At 40.6% G+C, this 21,108-nt stretch overlaps 1 protein-coding gene across 1 annotated transcript; it reads left to right on the top strand.

Annotated features, from left to right (window-relative positions):
* Window positions 1–5,098: 5,098 nt before the first annotated feature.
* Window positions 5,099–20,461, top strand: GLDN (gliomedin). Its single transcript, XM_066328434.1, has 10 exons — window positions 5,099–5,360; window positions 9,146–9,197; window positions 10,959–10,976; window positions 11,623–11,730; window positions 11,913–12,059; window positions 12,712–12,837; window positions 15,498–15,578; window positions 15,663–15,788; window positions 16,505–16,655; window positions 19,759–20,461. Exons 1-10 carry the CDS (start codon window positions 5,328–5,330, stop codon window positions 20,219–20,221), a joined length of 1,305 nt encoding a protein of 434 aa, XP_066184531.1. The 5' UTR covers window positions 5,099–5,327; the 3' UTR covers window positions 20,222–20,461.
* Window positions 20,462–21,108: the final 647 nt, after the last annotated feature.

The raw sequence follows: 21,108 nt of genomic DNA, 5'->3' as shown, positions 1-21,108 counted from the left end.
ATCTTATTTTGAACTTCCAACCTCAACTTGGCCTACCTAGTAAGAAACACATTTTCACTAGGTCCTAATTTATGATTTATAGTAAGGCTGGATATTCCAAAGTAACAGCTGGCATATCCTTTCCTCTGCATAAATTTGCTTATTCTTGCATCTCTTTAGTAAGTAGGAATTTCCTGAAATCAGAAGTAATTCTTAAGGTCTTTGTGGCTGACTCCTTGAGGAGCATTATGTATTTGTGCCACTGAAAATCACAATACAAGCTTCAAGGGGTTGGGGTATTACTCCATCTTTTCTACACCTCTTCTGATATAAAATCATGAGAATTATAGTATCTTATTCTTATTTTTATATTCTTCCAATATCTTCTTTTTCCTTGATAAGTAAGTATCCAAAATGCCATAATCTGTGTGGAATGTATGTGCAGAAATGGCGTAGGAGGCATTCTGGTGTGTGTCACTCATAGAAGCCTGAATTAATTCTGTGGGGTGAGGTTGATCACACAACTTAGTGTGGTCTGAATCACTAAATCTGCTATTGTGCCTGACCTACAACTGCTGCAAAGACATTTCAAACCCACGTGTTCCAGTTTTTCTGAACATGAATATGCCAGGACCTAATATGAATTTCAAAATCAAGCCTCTCTTTGCATGTAGTCAGAAGCCTCTTAATATCTTAAAGCTAATTCTTTGCTGTAGAAACGATGTTGATTTCAGTTCCAATATTGAAGTGCAACTGTGATTTGGATGGAGCAACTCTGCAGCTGCCCAGCTGCTGGTGCATCCCATGGTTTGAGCAATGGGAGCAGAGAGGGGGAGGAAGGGCATTTACAGCATTCATGCTGAACACATGGCTGCAGAGTTACCAGTGTCAGCTGTGGCAACGGAAAGCACAAGAAATTTACTGAAAAACCTCAACTGTCCATCAGTTTGACAGTTCAAAGAATGATCTTCCCCTTCTGCTTTGTAGGTTTGAAATGTATAGTAGCTTTGGCATTGTAAAATGAATATACCAAACCTCTGGTATATTTCTTGAGAAGAAGGGAGATGCAATAAAATCTGTCACTTAATCATGGAAGGTTATGAAAGCTTTAAAAGACCCTTTGTTTCACTTTAACTAGTTCAGGAAAAGAGATTATCTTCTTTCTGGTAGTGATCGTAGACTATGCAGTGTCTAATCTTTTCATGGCGTGTTTGGTTAACTGTCTCATAAGAGCCTCATCCTCAGAAACTTGGTCCTTCTTCCAGAATTATCTACCCAAGTGAAAATAACATTCCAATCTCCAATGTGCTTTATCACTGGGAGAGCTGCCAAAATAGATGAGATTTTAGTAATAACAGCTTCTACAAAGTAAAACACGAGTGGGAACATTAGTTAAGTGTGATACCATCTGAATACATTGTCAGCTTGAGAATAATCAAGGAATATTTTTTATTATACAATAGAGAGTGATTTGGATACAAAAATACCTCCTGTGGTAAAACTATGTTTTGTTTCCTGAAAATTCATTTTAGCTCTGCAAAGCTAGAATTCTAAAAAGCACAAATATGGTGTTGCCTCTGCAATTTGCATAGCTTTTTTCTGGTTCCAGTATTACTTGGACAGATTCACATGGCCTCTGTATGCCCTGTCAGTTATGATGCACAGTTGTGTCAGGACATGCTTTAGAGACACAGACTCTGAAATTCCAGGAAATAATTGAAGTGCTGCTTGCTGGCATTCTATCTAACTGAGAAAATGATGGATCTAGGGGATAACACTTTTCTCACATGGGTTTAAATTGCTACTGAGCAAGTTTTTCTGGTATTTTGGTAAGAAAATAGCAGTAATGTTTCTAGAATTTACTAACAGCATTCCCAAGCCTCCATTCTGCTTTGCTGATCACCTTTGGGACCATTGGTTTTTATCATGGAGAAGGAACAGAGGCCTTGAGAATGAAGTCACTAAAGCTGGTAACAAGTGCTGTACCAACAAGTGATGAACCGAAATCTCAGCTGGGTTCCACAGGGACAAGAGATCCAGAAGGAGACCCATGATTATCAGGCAGTAGCAGAGGGCAACTTGGAGACATCTGACTGAACTGCTGTTCATATGGGATGAGGGAACACTCAGCAGAAAGCAGGGACAGGAGTGTCACAGGCCAGTCAGCCAGCTGCTACCACTGGAGTAGCTAAAAGGACTTTCAGTGCAGTCTTGGGAACCTCATTGCCACAAAACTGTGCTGTCAACTGATCCCCAACTTTCAAAAATGGGGCAGTTTCTCACCTGATGTGTAAGTGTGTGTCCTAGCAAGACAAGTGCAGGTCTGCACACACTGCCATAAACCTCTGGTATAGGTCAGGGTGTGGGAAAGAACGCTGCCACTCTGCCATCCAAGCAGGTTCTAGACTGCAGCCTTGGATAGATGTCCATAGTGATCCAATGGCCTATTTTTTTAATGAGCAATATTCAAATGCTTTTTGATTGTAATGCAGAAAAAACCTTGCAAGATTAGGCAGATGGGAAAGCAAGAATTCTGACAGTGCTGTATTGCTTTTGTTATTCTCCAGATTGTAGCTCATAATTATTATATTCTTTTTTTACTCAATCACTACACTTTGAAATGGACAATAAAAATGAAGAATTGCTGTTTGTTCTGCTGTGGGGTCTCTGGTGTGCAGTTCTGTTTGTTCTTGGACAGAGAGTTTTAGTTTGCTGGTGTGATAGATTCTTACTCATTTTGTTATGTCTATGAATTATAAACTAAGCCTGCTTAAGATATTCTGTCTTCTGGGAATTTCTACAGAAGGTTTTGTTTCTTTCTCTTCCTTCTCCTTTGCAAGAGTAATACTATAAGCAAAACTCAAATATGCACCTCTATGCTAAGCTGGGAGAGACATCAACTGCAGAGTCTCCTGGTTTTGGCTGGGATAAAATTATTCATTTTCCTAGCAGCTGGTGCAGTGCTGCATTTTGGAGTAGTGAGAATAGTGTTGACACCACAGTGACACCTTGGCTGGTGCTGAGCAGTGCTCACCTGCAGGCAGGGCCCTGGCAGGTTCTCCTGCTCTGGCAGTGAGCAGGTGCACAAGGAGCAGAGCCAGGACAGCTGACCCCAGCTGGCCAAGGGATTTTCCACACCAGGAATGCCCTGCTTGGTGTGGATGTATTGGGGGAAGCAATTACTCTTGGTACCCTCACTGACATCAGAAAGCCTATTCACATATACGGAGGGCTTTGTGATACCTTCAGAATAGTTTGCCAAGGCCCAAAGCCTCAAATGATTTCTCAGCAAGTTTTTGCATATTTGGCTTTGTACTGATTCCTTAGAATACAGTAGCTTTAGACTAGCTATAAGGAAGAAATATTTTACAGTAAATGTAGTGAAACCCACTGGACACAGGTTGTCCAGAGAGGTGATAGGTGCTCCATCCCTGGAAACATTCAAGGCCAGGTTGGATGGAGCTCTCAGCAACCTGGTCTGTTTGGAAATGTGTCTGCTCACTGCACAGGGCTTGGGTTGGGTGACTTTTAAGGGTGCCTTTCAGCCCAAACTATTCTTTGTTTCTGTGCTGATAAGTCTTATGCCTTTGGGTGTATATCGATATTCTTCTGTCTCATCTGCCATCACGGGATGAGATGGAATGATTGTTCCCTCTTCTTTCATCTTGCTCTACCTATACCTGTCGTGGCAGTTTCAGAAGGAAAGAGTCTCCATTGCAAAGCCTGAGGACACCAGCACTTTTTGAAGTATTATTTTTATTTCAGAGAGATGAGAAATTTAATCTGATGGAGTTGTTTTCCTGTCTCTGCTTCTCTACTGTGCTTAGACAGCTGTAACAGAATTGAGTGTATTAAGCTGCAATTTGGTTTGACCTAATAGTTCATCTGTTAATGTACCATAGGATTAGCATGAATTACAGGTCAATGGCATAGTTAGAATGGAGATAAAATGTATGTGATCAGTTACAGCCGAGAATTGTCACTTTGACAAAGGATCAAGGCTCTCTCTTGTAGGAAACTTGGCATTCAAAAGCTGGAAGTTTCTTGAGGTCAGTTTGAAGTGGTATCAATGTAAGAAAGGGCACAGCTTTGATTTGAAATGTCAGCTTTAAAAATAACTTTTTTGAAAAGTGTTTTGAGTTCAAGAGCTTCTACATCCTTCAAGAAGTCTTGGTATTTAGTCTGATCCTGCTATATGCTGAAAATAATTTTCTTATCTTGGCTATGAATTAACTGATAACAAAATTTGTCATATAAAGGATATCTCGTGTCACAGAAGGTTTAGCAGTAATAATTTGGGAAGGGTCTGTGCTTGAACATCTAAAGCAATGCATCAGTTTTTATAAGTGAATGACATATGATATTCGTAAGAGAGTGAAATGATGGTGTGAGCTGCAGGACCTGTGCCACGGATCTGTGTGATGACAGGATCTGTCTGGTTCACTTTACCTACAGAAATAATTCCAAAACCAAAGATACAACTGGCCACAACGGAGGGATTTTTATTATGCAGTCTCACTGCTTGACACCTGAAAAAAGCCATGTACAGTGCCAGTCGTTTTAAAGCACGCCTGGTCACAGGCTGATCCAAGCGCATCCCCTCTGGAAGTGACCGAGAGCAGCTCCCCTGTCCTGCCCGGCTTTACGGGGACAGCGACCGGCCTGGGTGCGGGAGGGGTCGGCGGCGGCCCTGCTGCCCTGCCCCATCCCTGCTCCTGCCCCATCCCTGCTCCTGCCCCATCCCTGCTCCTGCCCCATCCCTGCTCCTGCCCCATCCCTGCTCCTGCCCCATCCCTGCTCCTGCCCCATCCCTGCTCCTGCCCCATCCCTGCTCCTGCCCCATCCCTGCTCCTGCCCCATCCCTGCTCCTGCCCCATCCCTGCCCTGCCCCTTCCCTGCCCTGCCCCTTCCCTGCCCTGCCCCTTCCCTGCCCTGCCCCTGCGCCATGCCTGCCCTGCCCCATCCCTGCCCTGCCCCATCCCTGCCCTGCCCCTGCCCCTTCCCTGCCCTGCCCCTTCCCTGCGCCATCCCTTCCCTGCCCTGCCCCTGCCCTGCCCCGGCGGCGGGCGATAAAGGCGCGTCTCGGCGGGCGCTGCGGGGCGATGGAGGCTGCTGGCGGGCGGGCGCTGCTGGCCGCGGTGGGGCTGCTGTCGGCGCTCAGCGCGGCGGGCACGCTGTTCCTGCTGGCGCAGTGGCGGGAGCTGGGCGCGGCGCTGCGGGAGCTGGAGGCGGCGGGGAACGGCTCCGTGCGGGGGCCGCCGCCCGAGCCCGCCGCTCTCGCCGCCCGCACCAAGCGCAGCTGCCGCGGGGAGCGCGCCCGCGGACACGTGCGCGCCGAGAGCGACGAGATGCTGCTGATGCTCACCTACTCCATGGTGCCGGTACGGCCCCGCCGCGCTCGGGCCGGGGGTCGGGGCGGCCGGGCGGACGCTCGCCTTTGCCGCGGCGGCTTTCCCTGGAGAGAGCACGACGCTCTCTCTGCCTGCTCTGTGGATGCCGGGTGTCAGAGATTGCAGGGTACCATCTAAATTTATAAAGGAGCGTTACACAAAGGAGGGAAATCGGGGGTTTAGTGAAATTCCCGATGTTCCCGGTTTTTAAAACTAACAGCACTAACAGAACCCCCGTGTGTCTTGTGCTGTTCAGCATCTCAGCATGAGGCACTGGACATCACCTGACGTTTCTAGGAAAGTGACAATGCCCTTCTAGTAAGTGTTAAATTTGAGATGGTATTTGATGGATCAGGAGAACTGTATGTCCTTTCTCTGCCAGAACAGCACAGCTTCTGCACATCAGTGAAAAGATGATCTTGCTCAGAAGGAACTAATGTCATGTAGTTGAAAAATTACGGAGCTTGTACAGCTGAAAAATTTTGAGTAGACTGAAAAACCTTTTGAGTTTTGAGCTAGAAGAAATGCAAGAAAAATATTACTGCTGAGGGAAACTTAATGTAAACTATCCCAGTGAGGATTGTAGGTCTAGGTGCATAAAAGTGTAACTCAGGCTCTTACTCATGTATCAATATTGGTGGTTTAAAAATTATTTACAGTACATACCTCTTCAGTCATGTTCTGATGGCATTTTTGTTAAAAGGCTATTGCAATCCTCATTTTACAGTGATGACATCTCCAATAATATTAGGGGTAATGAGAGTGTCAAACACAGGTGTACTCAAACACAGGTGTACAAAGCATGGTGTCTTGACAATGACACTTTTTTTTTTTTTTTTTTTTTAGCTAGGCCCTTTAAGTCGTTGTGCTTTGAGTTTAGAATTCACAATACAAGATTTCTGCAAGAAATGGAAATCTGTAAAATCACATGGTTTTGGTACTCAAAACTGTCTTTCAAATAACTTGTTTTAGGAAGTCATCCCTGAATTTGGCAGCTGTAGTTTGTTTTGCTATATCTGATATAAATTACTTCTTTGAATCCAAAAGATCCACAAACAAAATTATTTGGGAAAGGATTCTGATCCTGACAGGGCTTGAAGACAGTCAATGCCATTTACTGCTAGGTGCTCAGACTGGGATCATTAGTTGCAAGTGAGTGTCTGGATAGTTTTGACAGTGGCCATTAAATGTGCTTCTCTGCTGTCAATAGGTACCATGTATGCATTACATGAATTTTATTGCTCTCTCCAAACAGCACTGAGCACATTGTGGGTATTTGAACAGCATGTGGCCAGACTGTGCCCTTGTGCCTCTAAATGACTGTAACTACTGCTATGTGTGATGTACTTCATTTAAATCTGAGTATCCTGCAGGGAGCTGCTTGGGAGGGTTTGATGCTTTTTTATTCTTACTCCCATCAAACAGTTTTCATTGTGGCTGCTGCTCAGGAGAGTGTGTAACTGTGTGCAGATTCACTTGCTCAAGGGGAAAAAAGTCCTTAGAAAAATATTCAAGCACCCCCTCCTCCCACTCCTGCATTTTTGTATTTTGAATCTAACTCCCACTAATGTAATTCGAAGACTTGGCTACTTTTGTAGTGTGAGACAAAGTTCCTCAGAGTTGCTGGGATGATCCCTGCTGGTGGCCCCTGGTGAACGTGAGCCTGAACAGAGGCTTGGCCTGAGCAGGTTCTCTCTGGCAGGGGAGACATTTCTGCAGGGCCACTGCAGGTATCAGTGTCCCACTGCTCTGCACAGCTCCTGCTCAGGACACATCTGTTGTGCTCACTGTTCATGAATCTTGGAAATAACCACAGGCATCAAAAAACATCATAGCTTTAATGAAAAATTTTAAATGCTTTAAAATCTTTTTAAACATTAACATCTTTAAAAACATTTTTTAGGGCTTCTTATTCAAGTATACATTTATTTTGTACGAGAGTAAAAACAGAAAATTGGGAAATCTGCTGCTGCAGAAAGGCTGATGGGAGGGCAACAGGCCACTAAGATTCAAAGTGTGATTTAAGACAGTGCAAAAGATGGTGGTTACCAATTATCTGAGTAATATTTCATAGTTTAGGTTTTTGTGGGGATTTTTGTGCTTTGTTTTTTAAATTTTTTTAAATTTTTTTTTAAATTTTCCATTATTTGTCCATGAGAAAACTAAGATTTTAGCATTTAAATAAGATATTTTTATCTGATCTGTAGCTTTTCTTAGTGATGATGCTGGCTGTGAATGGTCTGCTCATTTTCATAGCTAAGCTGGAGGTTCTGTCACAGGCTATTTGCACTTCTTGAGTGCCATGTTTTTTAATTGTCACCTGAGTTGCACTGACTGGTAAAAGTAGTGCTGCTGAGATAATTGGAGGGGTCCTAAGCAAGTTGTAATCACTTCAACAACCTCAACAGAACTATTTAAATTAAAATGCAGTTAGAATTGGAGGGCACATGGACAATGTGTATTTTACAAATTACAGGGTAGGAGCCAAGTGGTTTTGAGGAGTGTGAGGGGAAAGAAAACAAGCATATTCTGATATTCAAAACCAGTTAGCATTTCTCAGCTAATTTAAATTGAGTTTAGAATTTTAAATGTGCTGTTCCAGTAGTCTGGAATCAGCATATTTTCAGTATGTATCAGAACAGGAACTCATTGTCAAATAGGTTTTGGTTTTGCAGCAAAAGGATACTTTCCACCAAACTAATTGCACTCTATTTGAGTCTGCTAGATTTTTCAGTTGAAACTAACGATGCATTAATTTTAAAAACAATTATTGACAGTGGCAAAAAAACTTGCTAGGATTAAACTTCAATCTGCCTTTCAGATTGCCTTGCACTTGTTCCTTCTGTCTTTTGAGACTAGTGCATTCCATTAACTGTAAATACAGTAATTGTACAAAGATCAACAAATGTGCAGGTCTGGGTAAATGGTTCATAAATTAACACACTATGCACAGCCCTGAAATAGTGACCCTTTATTTTCTGGGTATATTAGACTCTCTCATAGAGAGCTGAGGGACTTCCCAGAGTTCATGGTCATAATATTTTTTTTATTTCTGCTGTTCGTTTCAATGAGCAAAATGTTTTTGGTGTTGACTCTCATTATGCAGGACATGTAATGTGAATGTTTGCCCAGCCAAGGACTGTGTATTTTGTAAAGATGACTCCTCTATTGATAAATTTTAGTCTACTCTAGATTAAAAGCATATCTTTATGAATGTGTCTTCCAGCTTGGTTTAATAAAGCCTTGTCTTTTTGCTTGAATTATTTTGAGTGGATGAAGGTCCATTTCAAATTTGCCCATCTTGGTTATTCAAAGATAAGAAATTGCCTACTTGGAACACAGGTCATCTTTCTCTCTGGATATGCTACATTAGAAAAGTTTCCATCAGTTCATACAAATATAAAATAAAATTGAATGCAATTTTTATTGCCTGATGTTGGATTTTAATACCTTCTACTGATAGAGTCTATGCACGGACAACCACATGTGTTCCAGCAGTGTGTGAAATTTAATGGCTAAGTGATGTATGGAGTTTTCTGCCCAATATTTTATTCATATTTTCAATAAGGATTAAACTGAGGTCTATTGAACAGGGTCCTATGAGAGAAACAAAGAGCTGGATGGTGTCACAGTGTTATAGTGTTCTGAATATCTTATTCTAACAAGCACAGAGGGCCAGTTGTATCTTTGGTTTTGCAATTATTTCTGTGGGTAAAGTGAATCAGATAGTTTTATGTAATACATTGTTTTCAACTTAAATTTCTTTGCAATATTAGGTCCGAGTGATGGTGGATTTGTGTAACAGCACTAAAGGGATATGCTTAACAGGTATGTTTGTTGCCTTAAGCATTACACCTGTGTTACCTCCAGGAACACAGAAACAGTGTCTTCAAAGAACCTGAGGTCAATAACTGCATCAAACCCCTGCTATTTATCAGAACTTTTTAAAAGATTAGTGTGTACCACTTTGGAACTTATCTGTACCCTGTTAATGTAAATGCTGGAATTTAAGGAGCTCAATTGATGCTACTTGGAGCCATTTCTCTTTCATGTAATTTTCATAAACTTTTAGACTTGGATGTTTAAAATGCCCGTGGAGGTCTAGTTATAATATTTTTGTGTATGTCACACTGAGGCCTAACACGGGAGGAATGTGCAGGGGGTAGAAAATTGCTCCCTTTGTCACTACTGCAGTGGAGCAGTGACATTCCTCAGCTGCAGGAACTATCACATATCACCAGTGAGGACCTGAGCTGCTAATGCTGAGCCACGAGAAGGTATGAAAACTATTGTGGGGTTTGGTGAAGAGAGTCTGGCAGTGGCCAGTTTAAAAGCTACGGTCCAGCCTTGAGGTCTGTCACAGAATGAGTTCTGTTCCTTTTGGAATAGAGAAGATTAGAAAGAAGCCAGTTTTTATGAGTTATAGAAAATGCTTCACTTGCTGTCTGGTTTGAATTTTCATACAGCAATAAGGTCCATTTGACTCAACTAATTAAATATAAAAGAGAATTATACACACAGATGTTAAATAATATTTCTGAGGTTGTACATCACTTCTGATTGCAACAGGGCAGAACCACAGACAATTTAGGTTTTGGGGTTTTTGGGCTTCAGACTTGTGAATTCATGTTACCTGGTGCCTTTTGCACCTTTTTCTCTCTTAACACCATTAAATGAGTGGCTTTCTCTGCCGTGGGCCTCAATGACATTTGTTGCTTTTCAAGCACCTTTCTCATGTATCTTAGGATTGTACAAGGAGCCTCAGCTTCAGGGATGGGGAAGTAATTCAATGCACTAATGGATGTAACATAGTGTGGAAGGAATGGCCATTTACTGGAAAACTGGCAGAAAGATGTTAACTGATGTTACTGCCTGTACTGATTAAAAGGGATGATTCCTATAATGGATTACGAGTTACTGAATGACTGAAGAAGGTCAAATTTCTAAATGTACCAACCAGTTTCTGTGGGAAGCTCAATCTAGACTGGAGAACTATCGCATGTGAAAAGCCTGACTGTTGATAGGAATGACAAGAGGGGTTTTTTTTCTATTTAAATAGTCTGAGTCTCGAACTGCAATGAAATATCTGTAAAACATAGAGAGGAGTGGCATGTATTTTTAACGTGTATTTCCAACAGGGTATTTAATTGTGGCATTCATCAGTGTTGTAAAGGCAATATTCTTACACTAGAACAGGTTTTTAGAGAACACTTACATAAAGGAAATACTGTGAGGTGTCTTGCATCCATGGCTTTGTGAAGGCACCAAAGCCCCTGACAGTGAGGCTACATTGCAGGGGTTGTTGCCAAACCTTTATCAATTGAAATTTTAAAAAAGCAAAACATGTATATGTAAATGTGTTGTTACTCTTTTGCTAAGTCTGAGTTACTGCTAGTGTTCAGATAGTTATTTATAATTCAAAACAGTTAAATGTTAATTTTGAAATGTGAGGGATTTTTTTTTTACACTTTCCTGATCTAGTGCTAATCAGTTCAGTTTGGAATCACTTTGTTTTCTTGCTAGGTTAAACTCACCATTTCTTCTTTCTTGTGGCTTTTTTTTTTTTTTTTTTCTTTTTCCTCCTTATAGGCCCCCCAGGACCCCCAGGTAAGACACTTGGACAACTGCAGTAACATCTGAGGGGTAATTGAAACAGTTGCCGGTACAAATACTGAAATACAGACATTTATCTTTCACAGAATTGTCTTCCTTTGCTAATTAGATTAAGAGACAATTGAATGACTGCCTGCCCTTATAATGCTTGTATTTAAGTCAAGTCACGCCCTTTCTGAGAGATGGGAAGTTTTAGACATTTTAATTTTCTAGTGGAGGAAGTGGAACATTTGATCAAAACCAAATTAAGATGTTTAAGCAGCATCTAGGTGAAGAGATGAATTTATATATTAAGCTCCCAAGGAAATGGATATTATAATTTAACACTAAAACAATTTTTAAAAACATATTTGTTACTGATTACACCCTCCCACCTCCCCCATAACTTTTCCTCCTTTCTTATTTAATTCTGTCTCAGTTCTCACTCAGGTGGTTGCAAGGCTGTGTTATAAGTGGTTACTTGTTTTCCTTCTGTGCTGCTTAACCTGTGGGACTGCTTGGAGTTGCCCTCAGAAAAGTATGAGTTATGTTTTACTGGGGCTTAACTATATATATAAACAGACTGCATGCAAATAAAGTAGATTTCAGGGTAATTTGCATTCAGCAGTGAAAATTCAGTTATGCTCCTTGGTTTGATCAGGGCCTCCTGGGCTTGATGGACTGCCCGGCTACAATGGATCAGATGGAATCCCAGGAACTCCAGGACAAAAGGGAGAACCAGGAATAAAAGGAAAAAGAGGAAAACCAGGTACAGTTTCACTTCATATTAGGTTATAATGCTGCTTTGAAATCCAAAGAAATTACAGCTTTCCAGCTAAATACAGGTGAAAAATGTAACTAGAGTGAGTATGGTTTGTAGTAAAAATATGTATTAACTGGTACTTAATACTGGAGCAGTGCCCTTGATACTGAAATGGTTTTTATTTCTAGGTTTGCCAGGACCCAAAGGTGATCAAGGACAGAAAGGAGAACCGGGAGAAATGGGTTTGCCTGGCAAGGATGGTATGCCAGGAGGAAAAGGTGCAAGAGGAGCCAAGGGAGAAAAGGGGGATGCAAACAATGATGTGATATTAGAAGGTAAGGAAAAATGCTCTTGGGAGTTCTCTTGCAACAGTATACTTGACAGAAAAATATATGCTCTGCTTCTAAAGCATGAGTGTGATCTGCAAGGGCAGGACCAACCTGTTAAATATGGTTTATATACACAGGGAAGTCTGAGTGTTGCTATGCCCATACCTATGCTATGCTGAAGATTGTTCTCTTTGCAAGGCAAGTCTTCCCAAAAACCTTTCTGCTTGGCCTCTGGGTTGAGGTGTATGTGAACTTTGCCCTTTCCAGAATGCTTTCATATAGTTGACTTCCTCCTGCTCTTTATTTCAGTGTATTTTTATTTTTCTATTAGAAAATGAGGGACAGATTTCCACTCAGGAGTACGGGAAGCAGCCAAATATAAACTGCATAAAATTACAGGAGTGTAGCATCTGAAACTGTAACTCTTTAATGGGCCTGTAATCCAGACAGATAAAATGCATTGCTGTCCTACTCCTTGTGAAGCCCTCTCTGGCTCACCTTCTAACAGACAACATTTCAGAATTTATTGCGCCATATTCTGTACTCAAACCTCTTAAGGAGAGATGTTCTGCGGATGTGCTGTGGACATGTACAGTTCTCTGCAGGTTTCCTGCTGCCTGGGGAAGGGCTGTGTCCTGACTCTGTGTTTTGTACACAGGTGCAAAAGGTGAGCCTGGACCACCTGGGCCCCCTGGACCTCCTGGACCCCCAGGGCCTCCAGGTAAACGTAAAGCTAAAGCCAAAGCAGAGCTCCAGAAGAACATCTACAGCAGCAAATGCACAGGTTAGTGTTTTCCAGTATTCCTTTCCACATTATGAACAGGTTCAAGATTAAATCATTGCTTAAAGGCTCACAAAACAGTAAGCATTAGCTCAGTTTTGCTGGCTCACTAAATCTGCATAAGCTTAAAGCTGAACATGATCTCAGGTGCTTTGCTGAAATATGGTTTGAATAAGGCAGCAGGTTACCTTCATATTAATCTTTTAATTGTGTTTTGCTAATGCTCAGGCAAAGTACTTACAAATGGTGTTTTCTATTAGATGAGATAAATTCGGAAAGTAAGAGAAATACGATTGAAATTTTTGGCTTTTAAATAACGAAGTTTTAATTTTAGATGTAAATATAAACCCCTGATTTGAGACACTGAAGTGTCAGAACAGAGCCCTGAGAGCCTCCTCACAATGGGCAGGAGAGAGCTGGAGCAGAAATCTCATCCTATTTGAAATTCAGAAATGCATGAACTGCTGTATGAGATAATTAGGCCATTTGCTCAGGTGGCCTCTTTTCAAGTGTTGAGACAAACTGAAATGCTTTGGAGGATAAGCTCTGATGGATTTTAAATTGCATCGTGATAAAAAGGAGTTACACTCAAATAACTCTGCAAAGATGAGAATGAGCATTTATGTTTTATGACTCAGCAAACCACAAAATCTTATTACCAAAATTCAATGAATAATCCAGATTTTGTAATTCAATATTCATCTCTCTTTCAACAAAAGAGAATACATCTGCTGAATTACAACTGTACTTATTGCATAAGAATACAAGCTTGGCTTTTTCAAATTAAATTTTGAATCTGGGAAAACTTAATTTCTTCAAGAGAAGAGAATAATTAGTTGGAAGTGCAGGTAAATTCTTTCTCTCTGGTACTGTTAGTGAATTCTGAAATGAAACATCTCAGCTCCATCCTTCCCACCTTCCCCCAACAGACCAAATGAAGAGTTTTAATGACTTTTAAACTCCATTAACTCTCAACCAGAATATTTTATGAGAGGAATCAGCATGATATTAATCTTGCTTTTTGATGGAAAGAAAGGAGTGAAAATTTCCCATAAGAATCTCTGATTGAAAACTGTCTCTTTAATTTTAGTTGCTTTCTAATCCATGCAGCTGGAGGTATTGCAAATATTCTCAAAGGCAAATAGTGCACTCAGCTCTAGTACAAACACTGACTTGGCCCTTGGCTATCCCATAGTTTTAGATAAACTGCTGTACAGGGAACTGCTCCTTCAGTCAGTTAGACTCAGCCCAAGAAAAATCAACTTCTGCATTGCAATTTATAATTTCTGCTGAGTGATTTTGTTTTTTGAAATGTTTTGGAAGTATTTTGGGATCAGAAGCTGGAAGGGGATCTTGAGGGATTGGTAAATTCTAGCTGTAGGCATTCAGCTTACCGCGGCTGGGTGGACTGTTTGTGCCTTACTTGGAGATACACTGTGATCACTTGCAAACTTTCAGTATCATCTCACCAAATGCCCTAGATAATGGATGGGAGAAATACATGTTGTTCTTGCTCCATCTTGGAGTAGTTTTCTTTTGCATGAACAAAGGAGGATACAACCTAAAGGAGAAAACAACAATTCAGTATTATCTGTCCTTTCTTTCCTGAATGTCATGGTACCCTTCAGCATCAGTTTATTTTTTCCCTATTTTAAACTATTTTGTCACTTAAACTTCATCACAGACCTGTAAATCCTAGAAATATATTAGAAGGCAACCATGAAAATGCAAGTCTAAAAAATTTGCAGAGTGTCAAGCAATGCGAAATACTGGAGATAAAAGTTAAGAATGGAATTAGAAAACAAGGCTACAATGAAACCAGCAAAAAGCTGAGAACTGTTCTCTGTGGTTATTCATTCTAAGCTGAAATGTTTCACATTGTTTTAAGGGCACAAGAGATGCCTGGCTTCATAGAAAAGGGTCCATAAACAATTTAATTCTGGCATTGTTTTAACAGTGAATGCTAAGAGAAAATCCAGCCAGTTACTCCTTAAATTGTTGTGGGGTGGGGAAAAATATTTCCAGGTGCTTGATTCTAATGTGAACCATTTCTACCCGTGTAAATTATATAATGTGTCATTGCCCTTAGTGTTTCATCCTGTTTCTTTAGTGGCATGGATGTCCACCTTTAGTGGCATTATGTGCTCAGGGCATGAGTTAGGGCTTTACTGCTGTCTTGGGCATTAACAGCATGAGCAAAACTTTCTGTGCTGCCTACAGGATCCACCCTCTCTGCTGGTCTGTGAGGATCTGTGTATGAAGATTTTAACAACTACTCCTTCCCAAGAGAATGCTTTTGATCTTACTACTAAATCAGCCATTTTCCAGCTACCTCAGCTGTCTGAAATTATCTCATGAACAGGGCAACTCTCTCTTCCTAAGTGGCTACTCAGAAATTCACAGCTATGGAACTAAATGTTGATTTAATTAGTTACTCCTCAAAGTTGACTGACCAGTCAGCCTGAACACTTCATTTCCTTGGCAGAAATGAGAGCAAGTATTTTCTTATGTCAATTTTTGACCACACCAAACTAAGCCCTTCTTTTTCCAGATGAAGCAAAATCCCAGTTGCCATTCCTTTATTTTAGTGGAGTCACTGATGTGCCCATCTGTCATGTCAAATAGGGTAAAAAATGTAATTCTTCTTTTTCCCTCCACCCTAGGTGAGACATGTGCTGTACCAAACGATGACACCCTTGCTGGAAAGGCTGAAGACAGAATCCCAGGCCCTTCAAAAAAAGCTGGTAACCTGCTACAAAGTGTGGCTCAAGTGCTACTTTCTCTCTGAGTGTCACAGATCATGGACATGTGGTTTTTTTTCCCACTAGAACGTGTCATAATGTCTGTAGGAAGTCCTGTTCACATTGTCAGTGTACAGCAAACATTTGGAACTTGGATGAGGGAACCTGCAAACATAAGTGATGAAAGGATTTGGCTCACCATGCACTTTTCAGGTATTTTTAGTAGTAGTCACTGACCAAAAATATGTTGTTATCCTGACATTGCTTCCTTAATCCCTTCAACCTAAACTTAAAAGAATGATGAGTTTTTACCCACATCTTTTTCAGAACATTTTCCATATTACCTGTTTAATACTTGACTATATACAGGGTTGAAGGCATTTGTAGTATCTTTAGACATTTTCAGAGTCAACATTAGATTTTGAAAATAGCTTGCTGTTTGGGGCTTTTTTTACTAAATCCAAGTTTAAATGGCTATTGTTTGTGGCTTTTTATCCTCCTCTTTCAAGAGTTTCTGTTTCCTATGGCTTTACTTCCCTAAATTATAGCTCGGAGTTTTGCCTTTTCATTTAGTGAGGCTTGAAAATGAGTCAAATGCTGCATAAGCTACATTTAGAGCAGGAAAATGTCCAGGACCTAAGTGGGAAAAGGAAATATTTCTGCATACACATCAACTTTTCAGAATGAGGACCCATTGGGTCTGTGGGAAGCAGTCTCTTGATCATCTTTTCTATAGAGTTTTTTTGTGTCTCTGGATTATTTTTTCACATTCCAGCAAGTTGAATCACTATTTAAAACACAAATACAATTGTTTGTCAGAGAGTTGATTGAGATGGACTTTCGGTAAAAACTGAACTCTAGGACAGAAATCTCAAAATTAGATGAATCAAATGGTAGTCTTTTTTCAATATGTTTTCCCCTTTGTTTAGGAAACTACATAAAAGAATATGAAAATTCCAATGCCTTGCTGAATGACAGCTACAGGATCATTAACATCACAGGATTATTCTATGGATGTGGTCATGCAGTACAAAACAATTATCTCTACTATCAGAAGGGAGGAACCAATGACATTGTGAAGTAAGTCAAAGATAGTTGGCCTAAGACAACTGAAGTTGTGAAAGGAGTAGCAATGGGTTAGAGGGCCAGAGCTGAACCTCAGAAAAGAAGATAATTCTCTTTGTAGCATTTTGTGTTTCTTTTTGGTCCTACCTAAATAGGAAGAATGGATGAATGGTTCAGAGCTCTTTCCAGAACAGAATAACTCATAATTTCAAATTTGTAACTAGAATACGGGCCACCAGCCTTCTAATTTTTGTGTGCAGATGTTGTGGGAGGAGGAAAACAGGTAGAATAGCTCAGGACCACTACTCTGCTGTGACAAATTTTTAGGCTTTGTTCAGCCCTGTGTCTCAGGGGTTCACCTCTGCAGTTACTATGTCATAGAGCAATAGGTCCCAGGATGAACAAGATGCCATGTGCAGAGAGGACAACAGATTCTCCTCTTGGCTATCCTGGGATCTAACAGGTTCCATGGAACATTACATTGATGTGGGTGTTCTTCAACTTGGATTCTTTGCTGTGCTTATAATCACAAGAAAGAAATGAGAACTGACTAAGGAATTTGGGTACCAGAAGAAAGGATTAGATTTAGAAGAAAAGCTGTGCATCAATGCTACCTGCATCTGAGTCAGAAGTGGTTCAGCTGCAGTGTGGGAGGTGTAGGTGGGTGGTTTTGTGACCGTGGCCCACTCATGAAACTTGGCTTTGCAGAGCCCTTCCTGTGCTCTGCTCTGGTTGGCAGCAGCTGGGAATGCTGCTGGCACAGAGGGATGCACTGAGGCACCTGCTGAGGACAGGGCGACCTGGAGGATTGCAGATTCCACTGGGGAGGGGTGGCTCCAGTGTTTGATTTCCTCATAATAAGTTTCTACTACTTTCCTGCTGTATCTCCCTGAACTGGAACTGGGAATTACATCTCTCGTTTCAGTTTCTACTGAGGACAAACAATACAAATCAACCCCAAAATCTCACCTTGTGGGAAGAGCCAAAGACAGTCCAAGGGCAAGTGAAAGATTGCTTGTGCTTTCAAGTTCTTACATGACTCTGATGTCTGAGCCAAGAACATTTACCATACTTTGATGTCTGTTCCCAAGCAGGTGTGAGTGCCGCCTTCCTATATTCATGTGGATGCCAAGGAATGCGAGCAAGCTGCAAGATTCTATAATATTTATTCTGCCAAGCTCACTTTCTGGCAGCCTTCTTCAAATATCTTTCAGCTTTTTCTCTGGTGGTCTGTAAAAGACCAATACAGTGATAGGGTAGAGATTCCTCACCTTTGCTTGCACATTGTTAATTGGGAAATGCCTTCATGTACAGATGAACACAAACTATTTCCGGAATTTTCAAATCCTCTCAAAGAGCTGCTGAGCCTTTCTGCTCTGTTCTGCTGAGGTTATTTACCTTCAGCACAGACAGCATGAGGCACTGTGGACTCTGTGACAGTGAAGTCCTTGAATTTGGGCTCCATAAAAGCTTCTGGGAGTTGTTGTATTGTTTTAATGGAAAGTATAGGTGAGGATCTGGTTCATCCATTTTGCAAATGTTGAAAAAAGCATTCAAAAGGAGTTTCTCATCACATGTAAAAGATGGTAAAACTAGGCAGGTTTTCTCATGATGGCCAGACTCCCAATACTGTGATAGTTTCATTATTTTTACTTTGTTTCATAACATTCTTTATTATCGCCATTATTTTTGATTGATTTCGATGATATTAGTGATCAGAAAAGTGTACTTGGGAATGAAACCTCACTTTATTGCACCCTTCAGGATTTTCACACATAACAGGAAAAGATGGGGTGCTGCAGAATTTTTGTATTTCTAATGAATCTTGAGATGCTTTCTCTCTTGTTGGCTTTTTCTAGAAAAGAATCTTGAAAAAGATCTGCATTTCTGAGCGACTAGTCCTGTTGAGGGCTGTCTGTCTAGCCCTCGCATGAGGTTATTTACAGATGTTAAGCAATTTACAAGATTAATGGGGTTGACACATGTATTTCTCAAGTCTCCTCCAGCCTTTAACTGTTTTTATTATTGCACATACATGCTGCTGGAATATGGAGTTGCTGCAGATGTGAGTTTTACAAAAGCTGAGGGGAACAATCTAAGTTGGTGATTCCTGACCTTTCTTAGGATGATTTTTCCAATGTATGCTATCAATGCTGTTTAATTAGAAAAATTACTCTTTCAGTATTGTATGTTCCTGTGATTAAGCCTGTCTTTTCAGAAAAAATACTTGCAAGTGTAACAGATTTCCTTCTTGAGTAGTATTTTTCCTTCCTCTATTTGAAGCATGAAGCTATACAGTGAGAGACAAGTACCTGAAAAGTGCTTCTTTGCAGAGGGCATTATTTAAAAAGATAAAGCCAGAGCCTCCCTACCTTTGCTGAAGCCCAGTGTTATTGGGTGATTAAATGCTGACAGCAGATCTGTCTTGGGAGGAGCTGATTACCCTCCTAAACCAGTAGAGGAACATGATTTAGCAGCTCAGTGCTCCTGCCCTCAGATTATCAACCCATTAAGGAATTTCAAGGAATACAAACGATTTTATACATCAGAGATAGAAGTATTCAGGCTGTCCCATTGAGGCCAGCATAAGGTCACAATTTTGGCTCTGCAAAAGTAGGTTTTATTCCTTTGATGTCTACTTAAGTAAATCACCACATTATCTGAACTTTTTTCATCAGAGGAACTCTAAGACTAGGTGAAGCTGCTCAGAATTCCTGCTGCTTTGGTCGATCACACTTTCTCCTTTTAGCTCCCACCTAGTCCAAAGCAAACTTCTGTATAGATTCCATTTCCCAACTTAGGGCTTTCACCTGGTATCCAATTCTTCTTCATACCCATCCCTTTCAGTTGCTTTTTTCATCCTAGTGATAATAAAGCTCACAGACTGAATAAAAATGAAACCTACCAAAGCAAATCCAGGTTCTTGTGCACCTTTCAGATTGGTTATTCCTTTGTAATTTTCTTCAAGTTTCGGAAGGTTCTTTGAGAATTTAATCTTAAAAGACATCAGAATGTTCCTTGAGCTAGTATTTTCAACACCTCAATCAGTGATTCACCACCCTGTGTGTGTGATGAGCTCTGAGCACCTGTACTGAATCCTTGCTGTATCTCATTGCAGATTTGGGCTGGATAATAGAGCCTCGCTGGGCACCCTGCTCATCGAAGATGCCTTACACCACGGCCGCAACTACCTCTTCTCTAACTCCAAGACCTATTTCAAGATAGCAGTGGATGAGAAGGGGCTTTGGATTATATATGCCTCCAGCACTGATGAAAATATAATGGTAGCACACATTGATGAAGAAAAGTTCTCAGTCATTCGCCGCATCAATACCACCTATCCCAAGTCCAAGGCTGGTAATGCATTCATAGCATGTGGCATTCTGTACGTTACTGACACTAAGGACATGACAGTAAGCTTTGCTTTTGATTTACTGAAAGGGAAGCAGATCGATGCAAGGTTTGAGTTACGGTCTTCACAGTCTGTTCTTGCAATGCTTTCGTACAGTCTGCGAGACGAGAATTTGTACACGTGGGAGAATGGCAGTTTAATGGTATACCCAGTCCATTTTGTCAGATGAATGTAATTTCACATGGCACCTTTGACTAAAGGATCTATTTAATGCTCTATGACATACACACGGAGGTCTCTGTACTTGGTATAATTTTCTGTTTGCTGATGGTGGTTTGCAAGTATAAAAGGGAGAATTTATTTGGTATAAAAGGGAGATCAGGTGCCCTTGTATAAACACAAATCAATTACACAGGCTCTCCTCATCTTTTTAAAAATTGTTGTTCACTATTTCAGCTGGCACAGAGCATAGACATACTTTTGTCTTCCCCATTAATCAATTGATAATTGTGTCTAATGAACATGGTCATGTTTATCCATGATTATCATGAATATTTATTTATGTTTATTCATGATTATTCCATGGTCATGTGCTCAGCAGAGACAATTTGTAACTTTTATTTACACTCGCCTTCTCTGCAATCATTTTCTAGTCTGTGATGATGGTCTAATATCAACATCTAAATAATGAACTTTTGTGTACAAATACCCTTGTCACTTTCATTTTATTTCCACAGAGTCTCTGTGACCATTTTTTCTGGACAAAGGTTTAAAGCTGTTAAAAATAATGGGAATGGAAATAATTGTTTAAATAGGAAAAAAAGCAGAAAGCTTAAAATTTCACAAGTCAAATCAAGTGCTAATAATCAAAAGCAAAATCCAGCTAAAGTACAAGGAAAATAGGAATAATGACATTAAATACTGAATACACATGAACTGTGTTTCTTAAGTGCAGGGTTGGATGAAAAGTAGCAAGGTTTAAAATCAAAGACATAGCCTTTATGATTAAAATTTTATTTTTAACAGTATTTGAGTTTCTTGTGTTGCTGCAGACTCTTCATTGGCTCTCACTGCCACATCAGCTAGACCAGTAAAACTTGTTTATAACTCTTTTAA

The sequence above is a fragment of the Sylvia atricapilla genome, chromosome 13 (assembly GCF_009819655.1).
Source record: "Sylvia atricapilla isolate bSylAtr1 chromosome 13, bSylAtr1.pri, whole genome shotgun sequence".
Lineage (NCBI taxonomy): Eukaryota > Metazoa > Chordata > Aves > Passeriformes > Sylviidae > Sylvia > Sylvia atricapilla.
This window is presented reverse-complemented; position numbering and strand designations above follow the sequence as displayed.